General features: G+C 38.3%; 1 protein-coding gene across 1 annotated transcript in view; it reads left to right on the top strand.

Annotated features, from left to right (window-relative positions):
• LOC129851375 (metabotropic glutamate receptor 7-like) overlaps positions 1 to 24,814 on the top strand; it is a 446,516-nt gene extending 421,702 nt beyond the window's left edge. Inside the window, exon 11 of the mRNA XM_055917878.1 lies at positions 22,281 to 24,814. Coding sequence (XP_055773853.1) covers positions 22,281 to 22,330 — 50 coding nt within the window. The 3' untranslated portion in view covers positions 22,331 to 24,814. The remainder of the gene's footprint in view (positions 1 to 22,280) is intronic.
• Positions 24,815 to 25,369: the final 555 nt, after the last annotated feature.

Raw genomic sequence — 25,369 nt, 5'->3', positions numbered from 1 at the left:
GGGGGGGCGGGGGGGGACGACAAGCTGCTTCACACTACAGAAACAGGAGATAGACTAGCGTTCTATCCAGGGGGTGTACTTGTACATACAGCTGCCTCGCCCTAGAAACAAGAGATAGACTAGTGTCCTGTCCTGTACTTGTACATCAAGCTGCCTCACACTACAGAAACAGGTGATAGACTAGCTTCCTGTCTCACACTACAGATACAGAAGATAGACTAGCGTCCTGTCTCACACTACAGATACAGGAGATAGACTAGCTTCCTGTCTCACACTACAGATACAGGAGATAGACTAGCGTCCTGTCTCACACTACAGATACAGGAGATAGACTAGCTTCCTGTCTCACACTACAGATACAGGAGATAGACTAGCATCGTGTCTCACACTACAGATACAGGAGATAGACTAGCATCCTGTCTCACACTACAGATACAGGAGATAGACTAGCATCCTGTCTCACACTACAGATACAGGAGATAGACTAGCGCCCTGTCTCACACTACAGAAACAGGAGATAGACTAGCATCCTGTCTCACACTACAGATACAGGAGATAGACTAGCTTCCTGTCTCACACTACAGATACAGAAGATAGACTAGCTTCCTGTCTCACACTACAAATACAGAAGATAGACTAGCGTCCTGTCTCACACTACAGATACAGGAGATAGACTAGTGTCCTGTCTCACACTACAGAAACAGAAGATAGACTAGCATCCTGTCTCACACTACAGAAACAGAAGATAGACTAGCATCCTGTCTCACACTACAGAAACAGAAGATAGACTAGCGTCCTGTCTCACACTACAGATACAGGAGATAGACTAGAGTCCTGTACTTGTACATCAAGCTGCCTCAAGCGCCTATGAGCTTATCCGGCTACTTAGAACAGCAAACTGCTTATTGTCTTTCTAAAAAAAAAATATATATATATATATATACATATACTATTTTATTTGTTTAAGAATTTATGAAAAATCTAATGCTGTTCTGTTACTTAAGCCAATATTCTGCTGTCAGTCATTTGTGAACCTCCAATGCTGAAAAATTGTTTTTGTGTGAATAAAAGGCAGCATTATGCATCAACACGTTTAGCATGATAATTGCCGCGGTAACAGTGACTGTGTAATATAGGTATACATTGACTGGCATCCTTATAAAAGTAGAAGAAATCATTATGGCAAGGACTTCGTCAGACCATAATATGCAAAGTAATGTCAATTTACCTCGCTCACATGATGATGCTGTACTGTTTTGTGTTAAACCTATCTGTCATTTGAGGGGGCTAATGCATACCAATAGAGAATGGGGAGGGTGAAAGAGAGGGGGAGAGGAAGAAGGAGACCGAGAGAGGGAGAGGGTGAAAGAGAGGGAGCGAGGGAGAGGGTGAAGGAAAGGGTGAGGGAGAGGGTGAATGTGTGGGTGAAGGAGACGGAGAAAGGGAGAGGGTGAAAGAGAGAGAGCGAGGGAGAGGGTGAAGGAAAGGGTGAAGGAGAGAGGGAGAGGGTGAAGGAAAGGGTGAGGGAGAGGGTGAAGGAAAGGGTGAGGGTGAAGGAGAGGGAGAGGGTGAAGGTGTGGGTGAAGGAGACGGAGAGACAGAAAGGGTGAAGGAGAGAGGGAGAGGGTGAAGGAGATGGGGAGAGGTTGAAGGATAGGGAGAGGGTGAAGGATAGGGAGAGGGTGAAGGTGATGGAGAGATGGTGAAGGAGAGGGAGAGGTTGAAGTAGACGGAAAGGGTGAAGGAGATTGAGAGATTGGGGAAGGACAGGGAGAGGTTGAAGGATAGGGAGAGGGTGAAGGAGATGGAGAGAGGGTGAATGAGATGGAGATGGTGAAGGTTAGGGTGAAGGAGATGGAGAGAGGGTGAAGGAGATGGAGAGAGGGTGAAGGAGATGGAGAGGGTGAAGGAGATGGAGAGAGGGTGAAGGAAATGGAGAGAGGGTGAAGGAGATGGAGAGAGGGTGAAGACGATGGAGAGAGGGTGAAGGAGATGGAGAGACGGTGAAGGAGATGGAGAGAGGGTGAAGAAGATGGAGAGAGGGTGAAGAAGATGGAGAGAGGGTGAAGAAGATAGGGAGAGGGTGAAGAAGAGGGACATACACGCAATACCCCACAATGACAAAGTGAAAAAATGTTTTCAGAAAATGTTGCAAATGTATTGATATTTAAATACAGAAAGATCTATTTTCCATAAGTATTCATACACCCCCTGAGTCAATACATGTTAGAATCACCTTTGGCAGTGATTACAGCTGTGAGTCTTTCTGGGTAAGTCTCTAAGAGCTTTGCTCACCTGGATTGTACAATATTTGCACATTATTATTAAAAAAATTCTTCAAGCCCCGGCAAGTTGGTTGTTGGAAATGGCTGTCTAGCAATGATCAAGTCTTGCCATAGATTTACAAGTTGATTTTAAGTCAAAACTATAACGAGGCCACTCATTAACATTCAATGTCGTCTTTGCCTGTGCTTAGATCTATTCCGTTTATTTTAGTCCTAAAAAAACTCACTAGTCCTTGGCAATGACAAGCATACCCATAACATGATGCAGCCACCACCATGCTTGAACATACAGTTTACAGTCGGAAGTTTACAGTCGGAAGTTTACATACAGTATGAAGAGTGGTACTCAATGATCTTATTGTGTTGGATTTGTCGCAAACATAACACGTTGTATTCAGGAAATCAAGTAAATTTATTTTGTCGAAAGAAAATCAGTTTTACTTTAGTGCCTTAGCTGCAAACAGGATGCATGTTTTGTAGTATTTTGTATTCTGTACAAGCTTCCTTCTTTTCACTTTGTAAATGAGGTTAGAATTGTGGAGTAACTACAATGTTGTTGATTCATCCTCAGTTTTCTCCTATCACAGCCATTAAACTCTGTAACTGTTTTAAAGTCACCATTGGCCGGCGTCATGGTGAAAGCCATGAGAGTTTTCCTTCCTCTCCGGTAACTAAGTTTTTTAAGGACGCCTGTATCTTTGTAGTGACTTGGTGTATTGATACACCATACACATTGTGATCAATAACTTCATCATGCTCAAAGGGATATTAAATGTCTGCTTTTTTTTTGTTTTGTTTTTGCCCATCTACCAATACGTGTCTTTCTGTGCAAGGCATTGGAAAACCTCCCTGGTCTACGCGGTTAAAAATGTGTTTGAAATTCACTGCTCAACATACAGATAATTGTATGTGTGGGATTCAATTATGTTTACCACTATTATTGCACTCACAGTGAGTTATTATGTGATTTCTTAAGCACATTTTTTGTCCAGAACGTATTGAGGCATCGCCATAACAAAGGGGTTAAATACTTAATGTCTCAAGACATTTCAGCTTTTCATTTTGTAATTCATTTGTAAACATTTGTAAAAAATATAATTTCACTTTGACATTTTTGGGGGCTATTGTGTCAACAACTAAAAAAATCTATTGAATCAATTTTAAATTCAGGATGTAACACAACAAAATGTGGAATAAGACAAGGGGTGTGATGCCTTTGTGAAGTCTCTATTTTTTATTTAACTAGGCAAGTCAGTTAATAAAAAAAAATATTATTTTCACTGAAGGCCTAGGAACACAGCTTAACTGCCTTGTTCAGGGGCAGAATGACAGATTTTGTACCTTGTCAGCTCGGGGATTTGATCTTGCAACCTTTTGGTTACTAGTCCAACACTCTAACCACTAGGCTACGCTGCCGACCCCGGATGTTAGGTAGTGAGTCAAACGGAATGCTGTCAGAAACCTCACTTGTCAGATGAAGAGTTGTTTATCCCGTGGTTCTGTTAACGTTGTCCCTGCAGTTATAGCTGTTCCAGCATGTACCACTTTCCTGCTACTGTTGTGCATGTATTCTGTACAAACACATTGTGTAACTTACCCTCATCCTTATCCCTAGCCAACACAATACACTATGTGTTTTACTTAAAAACTAAAACACATAGCCCCTACTCACTATAAAACACATAGCCCCTACACAATACTATAAAACACATAGCCCCTACTCGATACTATAAAACACATAGCCCCTACTCACTATACTATAAAACACATAGCCCCTACTCAATACTATAAAACACATAGCCCCTACTCACTATACTATAAAACACATAGCCCCTACTCAATACTATAAAACACATAGCCCCTACTCAATACTATAAAACACATAGCCCCTACTCAATACTATAAAACTCATAGCCCCTACTCAATACTATGAAACACATAGCCCCTACTCAATACTATAAAACACAGCCCATACTCAATACTATAAAAATCGTAGCCCCTACTCAATACTATGAAACACATAGCCCCTACTCAATACTATAAAACACATAGCCCCTACTCAATACTATAAAACACATAGCCCCTACTCAATACTATAAAACACATAGCCCCTACTCAATACTATAAAACACATAGCCCCTACTCAATACTATAAAACACATAGCCCCTACTCACTACTATAAAACACATAGCCCCTACTCACTATAAAACACATAGCCCCTACTCAATACTATAAAACACATAGCCCCTACTCACTATAAAACACACATAGCCCCTACTCAATACTATAAAACATATAGCCCCTACTCACTATACTATAAAACACATAGCCCCTACTCACTATAAAACATATAGCCCCTACTCACTATAAAACACATAGCCCCTACTCAATACTATAAAACACATAGCCCCTACTCACTACTATAAAACACATAGCCCCTACTCACTATACTATAAAACACATAGCCCCTACTCACTATAAAACACATAGCCCCTACTCAATACTATAAAACACATAGCCCCTACTCAATACTATAAAACATATAGCCCCTACTCACTATAAAACACATAGCCCCTACTCAATACTATAAAACAAATAGCCCCTACTCAATACTATAAAACACATAGCCCCTACTCACTATAAAACACATAGCCCCTACTCAATACTATAAAACACATAGCCCCTACTCAATACTATAAAACACATAGCCCCTACTCAATACTATAAAACACATAGCCCCTACTCAATACTATAAAACATATAGCCCCTACTCAATACTATAGAACACATAGCCCCTACTCAATACTATAAAACACATAGCCCCTACTCACTATACTATAAAACACATAGCCCCTACTCAATACTATAAAACATATAGCCCCTACTCACAATACTATAAAACACATAGCCCCTACTCAATACTATAAAACATATAGCCCCTACTCACAATACTATAAAACACATAGCCCCTACTCACTATAAAACACATAGCCCCTACTCACTATAAAACACATAGCCCCTACTCACTATACTATAAAACACATAGCCCCTACTCACAATAAAACACATAGCCCCTACTCAATACTATAAAACACATAGCCCCTACTCAATAATATGAAACACATAGCCATTACTCAATACTATAAAACACATAGCCCCTACTCACTATAAAACACATAGCCCCTACTCACTATAAAACACATAGCCCCTACTCACTATAAAACACATAGCCCCTACTCACTATAAAACACATAGCCCCTACTCACAATACTATAAAACACATAGCCCCTACTCACTATAAAACACATAGCCCCTACTCACTATAAAACACATAGCCCCTACTCACTATACTATAAAACACATAGCCCCTACTCACTATAAAACACATAGCCCCTACTCAATACTATAAAACACATAGCCCCTACTCAATACTATAAAACACATAGCCCCTACACAATACTATAAAACACATAGCCCCTACTCACTACTATGAAACACATAGCCCTTACTCAATACTATAAAACACATAGCCCCTACTCACAATAAAACACATAGCCCCTACTCAATACTATAAAACACATAGCCCCTACTCAATAATATGAAACACATAGCCATTACTCAATACTATAAAACACATAGCCCCTACTCACTATAAAACACATAGCCCCTACTCACTATAAAACACATAGCCCCTACTCACTATAAAACACATAGCCCCTACTCACTATAAAACATATAGCCCCTACTCACTATAAAACACATAGCCCCTACTCACTACTATAAAACATATAGCCCCTACTCACTATAAAACACATAGCCCCTACTCAATACTATAAAACACATAGCCCCTACTCACTACTATAAAACACATAGCCCCTACTCACTACTACAAAACATATAGCCCCTACTCACTATAAAACACATAGCCCCTACTCAATACTATAAAACACATAGCCCCTACTCACTAATATAAAACATATAGCCCCTACTCACTATAAAACACATAGCCCCTACTCAATACTATAAAACACATAGCCCCTACTCACTATAAAACACATAGCCCCTACTCACTATAAAACACATAGCACCTACTCACTATAAAACACATAGCCCCTACTCACTATAAAACACATAGCCCCTACTCAATACTATAAAACACATAGCCCCTACTCAATACTATAAAACATATAGCCCCTACTCACAATACTATAAAACACATAGCCCCTACTCAATACTATAAAACACATAGCCCCTACTCAATACTATAAAACACATAGCCCCTACTCAATACTATAAAACACATAGCCCCTACTTACTATAAAACACATAGCCCCTACTCACTATAAAACACATTGCCCCTACTCACTACTATAAAACATATAGCCCCTACTCAATACTATAAAACACATAGCCCCTACTCAATACTATAAAACACATAGCCCCTACTCAATACTATAAACACATAGCCCCTACTCAATACTATAAAACACATAGCCCCTACTCAATACTATAAAACACATAGCCCCTACTCACTATAAAACACATAGCCCCTACTCAATACTATAAAACACATAGCCCCTACTCAATACTATAAAACACATAGCCCCTACTCAATACTATAAAACACATAGCCCCTACTCACAACACTATAAAACACATAGCCCCTACTCACTACTATAAAACACATAGCCCCTACTCAATACTATAAAACACATAGCCCCTACTCACTATAAAACATATAGCCCCTACTCACTATAAAACACATAGCCCCTACTCACTATAAAACACATAGCCCCTACTCAATACTATAAAACATTTAGCCCCTACTCACAATACTATAAAACACATAGCCCCTACTCAATACTATAAAACACATAGCCCCTACTCAATACTATAAAACACATAGCCCCTACTCAATACTATAAAACACATAGCCCCTACTTACTATAAAACACATAGCCCCTACTCACTATAAAACACATAGCCCCTACTCAATACTATAAAACACATAGCCCCTACTCACTATAAAACACATAGCCCCTACTCAATACTATAAAACACATAGCCCCTACTCAATACTATAAAACACATAGCCCCTACTCAATACTATAAAACACATAGCCCCTACTCAATAATATAAAACACATAGCCCCTACTCACTATAAAACACATAGCCCCTACTCAATACTATAAAACACATAGCCCCTACTCAATACTATAAAACACATAGCCCCTACTCACAACACTATAAAACACATAGCCCCTACTCACTACTATAAAACACATAGCCCCTACTCAATACTATAAAACACATAGCCCCTACTCACTATAAAACATATAGCCCCTACTCACTATAAAACACATAGCCCCTATTCACTATAAAACACATAGCCCCTACTCAATACTATAAAACACATAGCCCCTACTCACTATAAAACACATAGCCCCTACTCAATACTATAAAACACATAGCCCCTACTCACTACTATAAAACACATAGCCCCTACTCAATACTATAAAACATATAGCCCCTACTCAATACTATAAAATACATAGCCCCTACTCACAATACTATAAAACACATAGCCCCTACTCACAATACTATAAAACACATAGCCCCTACTCAATACTATAAAAAACATAGCCCCTACTCAATACTATAAAACACATAGCCCCTACTCACTATACTATAAAATACATAGCCCCTACTCAATACTATAAAACACATAGCCCCTACTCAATACTATAAAACATATAGCCCCTACTCACTATAAAACACATAGCCCCTACTCAATACTATAAAACACATAGCCCCTACTCAATACTATAAAACACATAGCCCCTACTCAATACTATAAAACACATAGCCCCTACTCACTATACTATAAAACACATAGCCCCTACTCACTATAAAACACATAGCCCCTACACACAACACTATAAAACACATAGCCCCTACTCAATACTATAAAACACATAGCCCCTACTCAATACTATAAAACACATAGCCCCTACTCACTATACTATAAAACACATAGCCCCTACACACAACACTATAAAACACATAGCCCCTACTCAATACTATAAAACACATAGCCCCTACTCAATACTATAAAACACATAGCCCCTACTCACTATACTATAAAACACATAGCCCCTACTCAATAATATAAAACACATAGCCCCTACTCAATACTATAAAACACATAGCCCCTACTCACTATACTATAAAACACATAGCCCCTACTCACTATAAAACACATAGCCCCTACACACAACACTATAAAACACATAGCCCCTACTCAATACTATAAAACACATAGCCCCTACTCAATACTATAAAACACATAGCCCCTACTCAATACTATAAAACACATAGCCCCTACTCACTATAAAACACATAGCCCATACTCACTATAAAACACATAGCCCCTACTCAATACTATAAAACACATAGCCCCTACTCAATACTATAAAACACATAGCCCCTACTCAATACTATAAAACACATAGCCCCTACTCACAATACTATAAAACACATAGCCCCTACTCACTATAAAACACATAGCCCCTACTCAATACTATAAAACACATAGCCCCTACTCAATACTATGAAACACATAGCCCCTACTCAATACTATAAAACACATAGCCCCTACTCACAATACTATGAAACACATAGCCCCTACTCAATACTATAAAACACATAGCCCCTACTCAATACTATAAAACATATAGCCCCTACTCACAATACTATAAAACACATAGCCCCTACTTAATACTATAAAACACATAGCCCCTACTCACTATAAAACACATAGCCCCTACTCAATACTATAAAACAAATAGCCCCTACTCACTACTATAAAACACATAGCCCCTACTTAATACTATAAAACACATAGCCCCTACTCAATACCATAAAACACATAGCCCCTACTCACTATAAAACACATAGCCCCTACTCAATACTATAAAACACATAGCCCCTACTCAATACTATAAAACATATAGCCCCTACTCACAATACTATAAAACACATATCCCCTACTCACTATAAAACACATAGCCCCTACTCACTATAAAACACATAGCCCCTACTCACAATACCATAAAACACATAGCCCCTACTCAATACTATAAAACACATAGACCCTACTCAATACTATAAAACACATAGCCCCTACTCAATACTATAAAACACATAGCCCCTACTCAATACTATAAAACACATAGCCCCTACTCAATACTATAAAACACATAGCCCCTACTCAATACTATAAAACACATAGCCCCTACTCACTATAAAACACATAGCCCCTACTCAATACTATATAACACATAGCCCCTACTCACTATAAAACACATAGCCCCTACTCAATACTATAAAACACATAGCCCCTACTCACAACACTATAAAACACATAGCCCCTACTCAATACTATAAAACACATAGCCCCTACACACTATAAAACACATAGCCCCTACTCAATACTATAAAACACATAGCCCCTACTCAATACTATAAAACACATAGCCCCTACTCACTATAAAACACATAGCCCCTACTCAATACTAAAAAACACATAGCCCCTACTCACTATAAAACATATAGCCCCTACTCAATACTATAAAACACATAGCCCCTACTCAATACTATAAAACACATAGCCCCTACTCAATACTATAAAACACATAGCCCCTACTCACTATAAAACACATAGCCCCTACTCAATACTATAAAACACATAGCCCCTACTCACTATACTATAAAACACATAGCCCCTACACACAATACTATAAAACACATAGCCCCTACTCAATACTATAAAACACATAGCCCCTACACACAATACTATAAAACACATAGCCCCTACTCACTACTATAAAACACATAGCCCCTACTCACTACTGTAAAACACATAGCCCCTACTCAATACTATAAAACACATAGCCCCTACACACTATACTATAAAACACATAGCCCCTACTCACTATAAAACACATAGCCCCTACTCACAATACCATAAAACACATAGCCCCTACTCAATACTATAAAACACATAGACCCTACTCAATACTATAAAACACATAGCCCCTACTCAATACTATAAAACACATAGCCCCTACTCAATACTATAAAACACATAGCCCCTACTCAATACTATAAAACACATAGCCCCTACTCACAATAATATAAAACACATAGCCCCTACTCACTATAAAACACATAGCCCCTACTCAATACTATGAAACACATAGCCCCTACTCAATACTATAAAACACAAAGCCCCTACTCAATACTATAAAACATATAGCCCCTACTCACTACTATAAAACACATAGCCCCTACTTAATACTATAAAACACATAGCCCCTACTCACTATAAAACACATAGCCCCTACTCAATACTATAAAACATATAGCCCCTACTCACTACTATAAAACACATAGCCCCTACTTAATACTATAAAACACATAGCCCCTACTCAATACCATAAAACACATAGCCCCTACTCACTATAAAACACATAGCCCCTACTCAATACTATAAAACACATAGCCCCTACTCAATACTATAAAACATATAGCCCCTACTCACAATACTATAAAACACATAGCCCCTACTCACTATAAAACACATAGCCCCTACTCACTATAAAACACATAGCCCCTACTCACAATACCATAAAACACATAGCCCCTACTCAATACTATAAAACACATAGACCCTACTCAATACTATAAAACACATAGCCCCTACTCAATACTATAAAACACATAGCCCCTACTCAATACTATAAAACACATAGCCCCTACTCAATACTATAAAACACATAGCCCCTACTCAATACTATAAAACACATAGCCCCTACTCACTATAAAACACATAGCCCCTACTCAATACTATATAACACATAGCCCCTACTCACTATAAAACACATAGCCCCTACTCAATACTATAAAACACATAGCCCCTACTCACAACACTATAAAACACATAGCCCCTACTCAATACTATAAAACACATAGCCCCTACACACTATAAAACACATAGCCCCTACTCAATACTATAAAACACATAGCCCCTACTCAATACTATAAAACACATAGCCCCTACTCACTATAAAACACATAGCCCCTACTCAATACTATAAAACACATAGCCCCTACTCACTATAAAACATATTGCCCCTACTCAATACTATAAAACACATAGCCCCTACTCAATACTATAAAACACATAGCCCCTACTCAATACTATAAAACACATAGCCCCTACTCACTATAAAACACATAGCCCCTACTCAATACTATAAAACACATAGCCCCTACTCACTATACTATAAAACACATAGCCCCTACACACAATACTATAAAACACATAGCCCCTACTCAATACTATAAAACACATAGCCCCTACACACAATACTATAAAACACATAGCCCCTACTCAATACTATAAAACACATAGCCCCTACACACAATACTATAAAACACATAGCCCCTACTCACTACTATAAAACACATAGCACCTACACACTATACTATAAAACACATAGCCCCTACTCACTACTGTAAAACACATAGCCCCTACTCAATACTATAAAACACATAGCCCCTACACACTATACTATAAAACACATAGCCCCTACTCACTATAAAACACATAGCCCCTACTCACAATACCATAAAACACATAGCCCCTACTCAATACTATAAAACACATAGACCCTACTCAATACTATAAAACACATAGCCCCTACTCAATACTATAAAACACATAGCCCCTACTCAATACTATAAAACACATAGCCCCTACTCAATACTATAAAACACATAGCCCCTACTCAATACTATAAAACACATAGCCCCTACTCACTATAAAACACATAGCCCCTACTCAATACTATAAAACACATAGCCCCTACTCACTATACTATAAAACACATAGCCCCTACACACAATACTATAAAACACATAGCCCCTACTCAATACTATAAAACACATAGCCCCTACACACAATACTATAAAACACATAGCCCCTACTCACTACTATAAAACACATAGCACCTACACACTATACTATAAAACACATAGCCCCTACTCACTACTGTAAAACACATAGCCCCTACTCAATACTATAAAACACATAGCCCCTACACACTATACTATAAAACACATAGCCCCTACTCACTATAAAACACATAGCCCCTACTCACAATACCATAAAACACATAGCCCCTACTCAATACTATAAAACACATAGACCCTACTCAATACTATAAAACACATAGCCCCTACTCAATACTATAAAACACATAGCCCCTACTCAATACTATAAAACACATAGCCCCTACTCAATACTATAAAACACATAGCCCCTACTCACAATACTATAAAACACATAGCCCCTACTCACTATAAAACACATAGCCCCTACTCAATACTATGAAACACATAGCCCCTACTCAATACTATAAAACACATAGCCCCTACTCAATACTATAAAACATATAGCCCCTACTCACTACTATAAAACACATAGCCCCTACTTAATACTATAAAACACATAGCCCCTACTCACTATAAAACACATAGCCCCTACTCAATACTATAAAACATATAGCCCCTACTCACTACTATAAAACACATAGCCCCTACTTAATACTATAAAACACATAGCCCCTACTCAATACCATAAAACACATAGCCCCTACTCACTATAAAACACATAGCCCCTACTCAATACTATAAAACACATAGCCCCTACTCAATACTATAAAACATATAGCCCCTACTCACAATACTATAAAACACATAGCCCCTACTCACTATAAAACACATAGCCCCTACTCACTATAAAACACATAGCCCCTACTCACAATACCATAAAACACATAGCCCCTACTCAATACTATAAAACACATAGACCCTACTCAATACTATAAAACACATAGCCCCTACTCAATACTATAAAACACATAGCCCCTACTCAATACTATAAAACACATAGCCCCTACTCAATACTATAAAACACATAGCCCCTACTCAATACTATAAAACACATAGCCCCTACTCACTATAAAACACATAGCCCCTACTCAATACTATATAACACATAGCCCCTACTCACTATAAAACACATAGCCCCTACTCAATACTATAAAACACATAGCCCCTACTCACAACACTATAAAACACATAGCCCCTACTCAATACTATAAAACACATAGCCCCTACACACTATAAAACACATAGCCCCTACTCAATACTATAAAACACATAGCCCCTACTCAATACTATAAAACACATAGCCCCTACTCACTATAAAACACATAGCCCCTACTCAATACTATAAAACACATAGCCCCTACTCACTATAAAACATATAGCCCCTACTCAATACTATAAAACACATAGCCCCTACTCAATACTATAAAACACATAGCCCCTACTCAATACTATAAAACACATAGCCCCTACTCACTATAAAACACATAGCCCCTACTCAATACTATAAAACACATAGCCCCTACTCACTATACTATAAAACACATAGCCCCTACACACAATACTATAAAACACATAGCCCCTACTCAATACTATAAAACACATAGCCCCTACACACAATACTATAAAACACATAGCCCCTACTCAATACTATAAAACACATAGCCCCTACACACAATACTATAAAACACATAGCCCCTACTCACTACTATAAAACACATAGCACCTACACACTATACTATAAAACACATAGCCCCTACTCACTACTGTAAAACACATAGCCCCTACTCAATACTATAAAACACATAGCCCCTACACACTATACTATAAAACACATAGCCCCTACTCACTATAAAACACATAGCCCCTACTCACAATACCATAAAACACATAGCCCCTACTCAATACTATAAAACACATAGACCCTACTCAATACTATAAAACACATAGCCCCTACTCAATACTATAAAACACATAGCCCCTACTCAATACTATAAAACACATAGCCCCTACTCAATACTATAAAACACATAGCCCCTACTCACAATACTATAAAACACATAGCCCCTACTCACTATAAAACACATAGCCCCTACTCAATACTATAAAACACATAGCCCCTACTCAATACTATAAAACACATAGCCCCTACTCAATACTATAAAACACATAGCCCCTACTCACAATACTATGAAACACATAGCCCCTACTCAATACTATAAAACACATAGCCCCTACTCAATAATATAAAACATATAGCCCCTACTCACTACTATAAAACACATATCCCCTACTTAATACTATAAAACACATAGCCCCTACTCACTATAAAACACATAGCCCCTACTCAATACTATAAAACATATAGCCCCTACTCACTACTATAAAACACATAGCCCCTACTTAATACTATAAAACACATAGCCCCTACTCAATACCATAAAACACATAGCCCCTACTCACTATAAAACACATAGCCCCTACTCAATACTATAAAACACATAGCCCCTACTCAATACTATAAAACATATAGCCCCTACTCACAATACTATAAAACACATAGCCCCTACTCACTATAAAACACATAGCCCCTACTCACTATAAAACACATAGCCCCTACTCACAATACCATAAAACACATAGCCCCTACTCAATACTATAAAACACATAGACCCTACTCAATACTATAAAACACATAGCCCCTACTCAATACTATAAAACACATAGCCCCTACTCAATACTATAAAACACATAGCCCCTACTCAATACTATAAAACACATAGCCCCTACTCAATACTATAAAACACATAGCCCCTACTCACTATAAAACACATAGCCCCTACTCAATACTATATAACACATAGCCCCTACTCACTATAAAACACATAGCCCCTACTCAATACTATAAAACACATAGCCCCTACTCACAACACTATAAAACACATAGCCCCTACTCAATACTATAAAACACATAGCCCCTACACACTATAAAACACATAGCCCCTACTCAATACTATAAAACACATAGCCCCTACTCAATACTATAAAACACATAGCCCCTACTCACTATAAAACACATAGCCCCTACTCAATACTATAAAACACATAGCCCCTACTCACTATAAAACATATAGCCCCTACTCAATACTATAAAACACATAGCCCCTACTCAATACTATAAAACACATAGCCCCTACTCAATACTATAAAACACATAGCCCCTACTCACTATAAAACACATAGCCCCTACTCAATACTATAAAACACATAGCCCCTACTCACTATACTATAAAACACATAGCCCCTACACACAATACTATAAAACACATAGCCCCTACTCAATACTATAAAACACATAGCCCCTACACACTATACTATAAAACACATAGCCCCTACTCACTATAAAACACATAGCCCCTACTCAATACTATAAAACACATAGCCCCTACTCACTATAAAACACATAGCCCCTACTCAATACTATAAAACACATAGCCCCTACTCAATACTATAAAACATATAGCCCCTACTCACTATAAAACACATAGCCCCTACTCAATACTATAAAACACATAGCCCCTACTCAATACTATAAAACACATAGCCCCTACTCACTATAAAACACATAGCCCCTACTCACTATAAAACACATAGCCCCTACACAATACTATAAAACACATAGCCCCTACTCACTATAAAACACATAGCCCCTACTCAATACTATAAAACACATAGCCCCTACTCAATACTATAAAACACATAGCCCCTACTCACTATAAAACACATAGCCCCTACACAACACTATAAAACACATAGACCCTACTCAATACTATAAAACACATAGCCCCTACTCAATACTATAAAACACATAGCCCCTACTCACTATAAAACACATAGCCCCTACACAACACTATAAAACACATAGCCCCTACTCAATACTATAAAACACATAGCCCCTACTCAATACTATAAAACACATAGCCCCTACTCACTATAAAACACATAGCCCCTACACAACACTATAAAACACATAGCCCCTACTCAATACAATAAAACACATAGCCCCTACTCAATACTATAAAACACATAGCCCCTACTCAATACTATAAAACACATAGCCCCTACTCACTATAAAACACATAGCCCCTACACAACACTATAAAACACATAGCCCCTACTCAATACAATAAAACACATAGCCCCTACTCAATACAATAAAACACATAGCCCCTACTCACTATAAAACACATAGCCCCTACTCACTATAAAACACATAGCCCCTACTCAATACTATAAAACACATAGCCCCTACTCAATACTATAAAACACATAGCCCCTACTCAATACTATAAAACACATAGCCCCTACTCACTATAAAACACATAGCCCCTACTCACTATAAAACACATAGCCCCTAATCACTATAAAACACATAGCCCCTACTCACTATAAAACACATAGCCCCTACTCTTTATAAAACACATAGCCCCTACTCAATACTATAAAACACATAGCCCCTACTCAATACTATAAAACACATAGCCCCTACTCACAATAAAACACATAGCCCCTACACAATACTATAAAACACATAGCCCCTACTCACTATAAAACACATAGCCCCTACTCACTATAAAACACATAGCCCCTACTCAATACTATAAAACACATAGCCCCTACTCAATACTATAAAACACATAGCCCCTACTCACAATACTATAAAACATATAGCCCCTACTCAATACTTTAAAACACATAGCCCCTACTCACTATAAAACACATAGCCCCTACTCAATACTATAAAACACATAGCCCCTACTCAATACTATAAAACACATAGCCCCTACTCAATACTATAAAACACATAGCCCCTACTCAATACTATAAAACACATAGCCCCTACTCAATACTATAAAACACATAGCCCCTACTCACTATAAAACACATAGCCCCTACTCACTATAAAACACATAGCCCCTACTCAATACTCTAAAACACATAGCCCCTACTCAATACTATAAAACACATAGCCCCTACTCACTACTATAAAACACATAGCCCCTACTCAATACTATAAAACACATAGCCCCTACTCACTATAAAACACATAGCCCCTACTCAATACTATAAAACACATAGCCCCTACTCAATACTATAAAACACATAGCCCCTACTCAATACTATAAAACACATAGCCCCTACTCAATACTATAAAACACATAGCCCCTACTCACTATAAAACACATAGCCCCTACTCACAATACTATAAAACACATAGCCCCTACTCACTATAAAACACATAGCCCCTACTCACTATAAAACACATAGCCCCTACTCAATACTATAAAACACATAGCCCCTACTCAATACTATAAAACACATAGCCCCTACTCAATACTATAAAACACATAGCCCCTACTCAATACTATAAAACACATAGCCCCTACTCACTATACTATAAAACACATAGCCCCTACTCACTATAAAACACATAGCCCCTCCTCAATACTATAAAACACATAGCCCCTACTCAATACTATAAAACACATAGCCCCTACTCAATACTATAAAACACATAGCCCCTACTCAATACTATAAAACACATAGCCCCTACTCAATACTATAAAACACATAGCCCCTACTCAATACTATAAAACACATAGCCCCTACTCAATACTATAAAACACATAGCCCCTACTCAATACTATAAAACACATAGCCCCTACTCACTATACTATAAACACATAGCCCCTACTCACTATACTATAAACACATAGCCCCTACTCACTATACTATAAAACACATAGCCTCTACTCAATACTATAAAACACATAGCCCCTACTCACTATAAAACACATAGCCCCTACTCACTATAAAACACATAGCCCCTACTCAATACTATAAAACACATAGCCCCTACTCACTATAAAACACATAGCCCCTACTCACTATACTATTAAACACATATCCCCTACTCACAATACTATTAAACACATAGCCCCTACTCACTATAAAACACATAGCCCCTACTCACTATACTATAAAACACATAGCCCCTACTCAATACTATAAAACACATAGCCCCTACTCAATACTATAAAACACATAGCCCCTACTCAATACTATAAAACACATAGCCCCTACTCAATACTATAAAACACATAGCCCCTACTCAATACTATAAAACACATAACCCCTACTCAATACTATAAAACACATAGCCCCTACTCAATACTATAAAACACATAGCCCCTACTCACTACTATAAAACACATAGCCCCTACTCAATACTATAAAACACATAGCCCCTACTCACTATAAAACACATAGCCCCTACTCACTATAAAACACATAGCCCCTACTCACAATACTATAAAACACATAGCCCCTACTCAATACTATAAAACACATAGCCCCTACTCACTATAAAACACATAGCCCCTACTCAATACTATAAAACACATAGCCCCTACTCACTATACTATAAAACACATAGCCCCTACACACAATACTATAAAACACATAGCCCCTACTCAATACTATAAAACACATAGCCCCTACACACTATACTATAAAACACATAGCCCCTACTCACTATAAAACACATAGCCCCTACTCAATACTATAAAACACATAGCCCCTACTCACTATAAAACACATAGCCCCTACTCAATACTATAAAACACATAGCCCCTACTCAATACTATAAAACATATAGCCCCTACTCACTATAAAACACATAGCCCCTACTCAATACTATAAAACACATAGCCCCTACTCAATACTATAAAACACATAGCCCCTACTCACTATAAAACACATAGCCCCTACTCACTATAAAACACATAGCCCCTACACAATACTATAAAACACATAGCCCCTACTCACTATAAAACACATAGCCCCTACTCAATACTATAAAACACATAGCCCCTACTCAATACTATAAAACACATAGCCCCTACTCACTATAAAACACATAGCCCCTACACAACACTATAAAACACATAGACCCTACTCAATACTATAAAACACATAGCCCCTACTCAATACTATAAAACACATAGCCCCTACTCACTATAAAACACATAGCCCCTACACAACACTATAAAACACATAGCCCCTACTCAATACTATAAAACACATAGCCCCTACTCAATACTATAAAACACATAGCCCCTACTCACTATAAAACACATAGCCCCTACACAACACTATAAAACACATAGCCCCTACTCAATACAATAAAACACATAGCCCCTACTCAATACTATAAAACACATAGCCCCTACTCAATACTATAAAACACATAGCCCCTACTCACTATAAAACACATAGCCCCTACACAACACTATAAAACACATAGCCCCTACTCAATACAATAAAACACATAGCCCCTACTCAATACAATAAAACACATAGCCCCTACTCACTATAAAACACATAGCCCCTACTCACTATAAAACACATAGCCCCTACTCAATACTATAAAACACATAGCCCCTACTCAATACTATAAAACACATAGCCCCTACTCAATACTATAAAACACATAGCCCCTACTCACTATAAAACACATAGCCCCTACTCACTATAAAACACATAGCCCCTAATCACTATAAAACACATAGCCCCTACTCACTATAAAACACATAGCCCCTACTCTTTATAAAACACATAGCCCCTACTCAATACTATAAAACACATAGCCCCTACTCAATACTATAAAACACATAGCCCCTACTCACAATAAAACACATAGCCCCTACACAATACTATAAAACACATAGCCCCTACTCACTATAAAACACATAGCCCCTACTCACTATAAAACACATAGCCCCTACTCAATACTATAAAACACATAGCCCCTACTCAATACTATAAAACACATAGCCCCTACTCACAATACTATAAAACATATAGCCCCTACTCAATACTTTAAAACACATAGCCCCTACTCACTATAAAACACATAGCCCCTACTCAATACTATAAAACACATAGCCCCTACTCAATACTATAAAACACATAGCCCCTACTCAATACTATAAAACACATAGCCCCTACTCAATACTATAAAACACATAGCCCCTACTCAATACTATAAAACACATAGCCCCTACTCACTATAAAACACATAGCCCCTACTCACTATAAAACACATAGCCCCTACTCAATACTCTAAAACACATAGCCCCTACTCAATACTATAAAACACATAGCCCCTACTCACTACTATAAAACACATAGCCCCTACTCAATACTATAAAACACATAGCCCCTACTCACTATAAAACACATAGCCCCTACTCAATACTATAAAACACATAGCCCCTACTCAATACTATAAAACACATAGCCCCTACTCAATACTATAAAACACATAGCCCCTACTCAATACTATAAAACACATAGCCCCTACTCACTATAAAACACATAGCCCCTACTCACAATACTATAAAACACATAGCCCCTACTCACTATAAAACACATAGCCCCTACTCACTATAAAACACATAGCCCCTACTCAATACTATAAAACACATAGCCCCTACTCAATACTATAAAACACATAGCCCCTACTCAATACTATAAAACACATAGCCCCTACTCAATACTATAAAACACATAGCCCCTACTCACTATACTATAAAACACATAGCCCCTACTCACTATAAAACACATAGCCCCTCCTCAATACTATAAAACACATAGCCCCTACTCAATACTATAAAACACATAGCCCCTACTCAATACTATAAAACACATAGCCCCTACTCAATACTATAAAACACATAGCCCCTACTCAATACTATAAAACACATAGCCCCTACTCAATACTATAAAACACATAGCCCCTACTCAATACTATAAAACACATAGCCCCTACTCAATACTATAAAACACATAGCCCCTACTCACTATACTATAAACACATAGCCCCTACTCACTATACTATAAACACATAGCCCCTACTCACTATACTATAAAACACATAGCCTCTACTCAATACTATAAAACACATAGCCCCTACTCACTATAAAACACATAGCCCCTACTCACTATAAAACACATAGCCCCTACTCAATACTATAAAACACATAGCCCCTACTCACTATAAAACACATAGCCCCTACTCACTATACTATTAAACACATATCCCCTACTCACAATACTATTAAACACATAGCCCCTACTCACTATAAAACACATAGCCCCTACTCACTATACTATAAAACACATAGCCCCTACTCAATACTATAAAACACATAGCCCCTACTCAATACTATAAAACACATAGCCCCTACTCAATACTATAAAACACATAGCCCCTACTCAATACTATAAAACACATAGCCCCTACTCAATACTATAAAACACATAACCCCTACTCAATACTATAAAACACATAGCCCCTACTCAATACTATAAAACACATAGCCCCTACTCACTACTATAAAACACATAGCCCCTACTCAATACTATAAAACACATAGCCCCTACTCACTATAAAACACATAGCCCCTACTCACTATAAAACACATAGCCCCTACTCACAATACTATAAAACACATAGCCCCTACTCAATACTATAAAACACATTGCCCCTACTCAATACTATAAAACACATAGCCCCTACTCAATACTATAAAACATATAGCCCCTACTCAATACTATAAAACACATAGCCCCTACTCAATACTATAAAACACATAGCCCCTACTCAATACTATAAAACACATAGCCCCTACTCACAATACTATAAAACACATAGCCCCTACTCAATACTATAAAACACATAGCCCCTACTCAATACTATAAAACACATAGCCCCTACTCACAATACTATTAAACACATATCCCCTACTCACAATACTATTAAACACATAGCCCCAGGCTATGAAAAAATAAGAACATCTCTGAACCAGTATAGCTACTGTATGTGAAAAATATATTTTTCTTATCTCCTCTCCAGGTCCGGCAGCAAAGAAGAAATATGTGAGCTACAATGATATTGTGATCTAAGAGCCGTCATCAGACAGAAGGGCAGGCTGGTTGGAGATGCTTGGTCTCCCTGCCTCTCCTGCCCCATTGGCAACATAAAGGAATTCCAAACTATTTTTATGTCCATGCTGCTTTACTGCCCACTCACACCCCGGAACCCGCGGAATCCCCCGGAACTCTGGAACTCCAGAACAACACAGTGACAATGGGTGGGTTCTGGGTTCTAGAGCTTCCCTTTCAACCAGAGGATTCTGTTTGGATAACTGACGTTTTTTTCATGGTGGAATGGAAAAGAGGGAAAGCTTTAAGAAACATTTTAAGAAAATCAAGACGGACATTTCTGATGGGAGCAAAATTATTTACAAAATAATTAGTTTTGTTAAATGGTTTTAGAGGGGGAAAAAAGAAGCAGAGAACTGGTTTGGACAAAAAACCTGTGTTCCTCCTCAGGATTAGAGTGGGTCTCTGCAGACCCCTCAGAGCTGGCCCCCCACCCCCTAGAGGTGTGTCTCTACAGGTACGCTGGCTGCAGCAGGAGGACTACCTGTCCTGGAGGACTCACCTGTCCTGGAGGATACACCTGTCCTGGAGGATACACCTGTCCTGGAGGATACACCTGTCCTGGAGGACTCACCTGTCCTGAAGGACCCACCTGTCCAGGAGGACTCACCTGTCCTGGAGGATACACCTGTCCTGGAGGACTCACCTGTCCTGGAGGATACACCTGTCCTGGAGGACTCACCTGTCCTGAAGGACCCACCTGTCCAGGAGGACTACCTGTCCTGGAGGACTCACCTGTCCTGGAAGACTCACCTGTACTGGAGGACTCACCTGTCCTGGAGGACTCACCTTTCCTGAAGGACTCACCTGTCCAGGAGGACTATCTGTCCTGGAGGACTCATCTGTCCTGGAGGACTCATCTGTCCTGGAGGACTCACCTGTCCTGGAGGACTCACCTGTCCTGGAGGACTCACCTGTCCTGGAGGACTCACCTGTACCTGGAGGACTCACCTGTGCTGGAGGACTCACCTGTACTGGAGGACTCACCTGTACTTGACCTGCCTGTACCTGGAGGACTCACCTGTGCTGGAGGACTCACCTGTACTGGAGGACACACCTGTACTGGAGGACACACCTGTCCTGGAGGACTCACTTGTCCTGGATGACTCATCTGTCCTGGAGGACTCACCTGTACTTGACCTGCCTGTACCTGGAGGACACACCTGTACTGGAGGACTCACCTGTACCTGACCTGCCTGTACCTGCCATGGGGCTGTTTCTTGTCTTTTAATGTCCTTCCAAACTGCAAGTTTTCCAAAATTCCTGTCAAAAAAAGTTTGTGGTTCTATTGGCTACCTATCCGTTACATTTGTTGTAGATTTTTTAAAGATCTCAATGTATTTCCTCTTTGCTGCTTGGATGCACATTCAATTAAAGCCATATTCTTGTCTCTGAGATGTCAAGTATTTTTTCACGTTTTCCATTTGGCTGTATGTGGGTCGACGAGAAAGACGTACAGTATCTGATTTTTACATTCCCTTATATATGTGTGTGGGGAGTTTTCTACAGACTGTTTTCAGTATGTTGAACGGGTACAGTTCATTAATCATCGACTGTGTTTTCAGTATGTTGAACGGGTTCAGTTCATTAACCATCGACTGTGTTTTCAGTATGTTGAACGGGTACATTTCATTAACCATCGACTGTGTTTTCAGTGTGTTGAACGGGTACAGTTCATCGACTGTGTTTTCAGTGTGTTGAACGGGTACAGTTCATCGACTGTGTTTTCAGTGTGTTGAACGGGTACAGTTCATTGACTGTGTTTTCAGTATGTTGAACAGGTACAGTTCATTGACCATCAATTGTGTTTTTAAAGTGACTAAAAGAGAGCTCCAGCGCCCAGTCAAGTCAAGGCTTTATTAGCTTGATATAAAAACTAGAATGACTCCAGTGGTTTTCAGATTTTAAAACGGTTTCTGTCACCCGTGTAGAAGTTGTCGATGCATGCCTGCTATGTTTGATGTTAAGATTAAGTCAAAAAAATATATATAAAAATAAAAAAGATGGAGATTTCACAACACATGATTCACTAGCCTTGCTTTTAATGGCATAAAAGATTACTATTATTATTCATATTATTATAATCCATTTTTTTTTTTTTGGTTGACATCTCGCTGAAGGTTAGAATATGGCTTTAATTTCGTCTTGGATTTTTCTTAATGCCCTGCAACTATGGAAAAATTGTGGGGAAAAATAACACGGATATATATTTAAAAACAAAACACACAAAATAAAAATAAAAAACAAGTCTGTTTTTATACTGTTTGCACTAAGTATATTCACGTTGCCCTTGCTGCTTATGTGCCAATGTTGTGGGAGATAAAAAAAATAATATATATATATATGTTTGACCACTCATGCAACTTTTATGTGGTGTTGTCCAAGAATGTATCAACATGAAATAAAACCATTTGGTATTTTTTTTTCTTTTATATTCCCTGAAAACTGCTTATAGTACTTGTATTTCTTTGAGGACAAAGCATTTCATCACTATGTGCTGACATTCAGAAGTACCATCATAATCAATAATAATTATTATAGGTTTTGGATTAAGATGTTTTGTCTTCTTTACCCATACAGGGGGTTTGTCCCTATTCTTTCATGGAGAAAGTGATTCCATTCTTCACACAATCCGACCAGCGACTCAATGCAATCTCCTACCTATAGGTACTTGAATAAACGTCATCACTGTCTAGTTTAATAATGCCCCAAGGGTGGATTGTCTGACTGAAAAGTAATTGTTTACATCACAAGTATCTCGACTCCTGTGCCAATCTGCATAGAAACAAAAAAAAAAGCATAAGGTTTTACCTTCAGGGATCATTTCTCCAAACTGAATAGTAGAAGTGAGTTGCTTGAGGCTTCTAAAATGGAGTGGAAATACATTTATATGAAACAAACAAGAAAGAGAACATTAAGCTTCTGAAGATTATGTTGTACTCTACTCTTTTCAAAAATGTTAAATGTCTGACGTAAGATAAAAAGCAAGACACATTATAA

The sequence above is a fragment of the Salvelinus fontinalis genome, chromosome 3, assembly GCF_029448725.1.
Source record: "Salvelinus fontinalis isolate EN_2023a chromosome 3, ASM2944872v1, whole genome shotgun sequence".
Taxonomy (NCBI): Eukaryota; Metazoa; Chordata; class Actinopteri; order Salmoniformes; family Salmonidae; genus Salvelinus; species Salvelinus fontinalis.
Note: the sequence above shows the minus strand (reverse complement) of the source record. Positions and strands in the feature narration are given on the sequence as shown.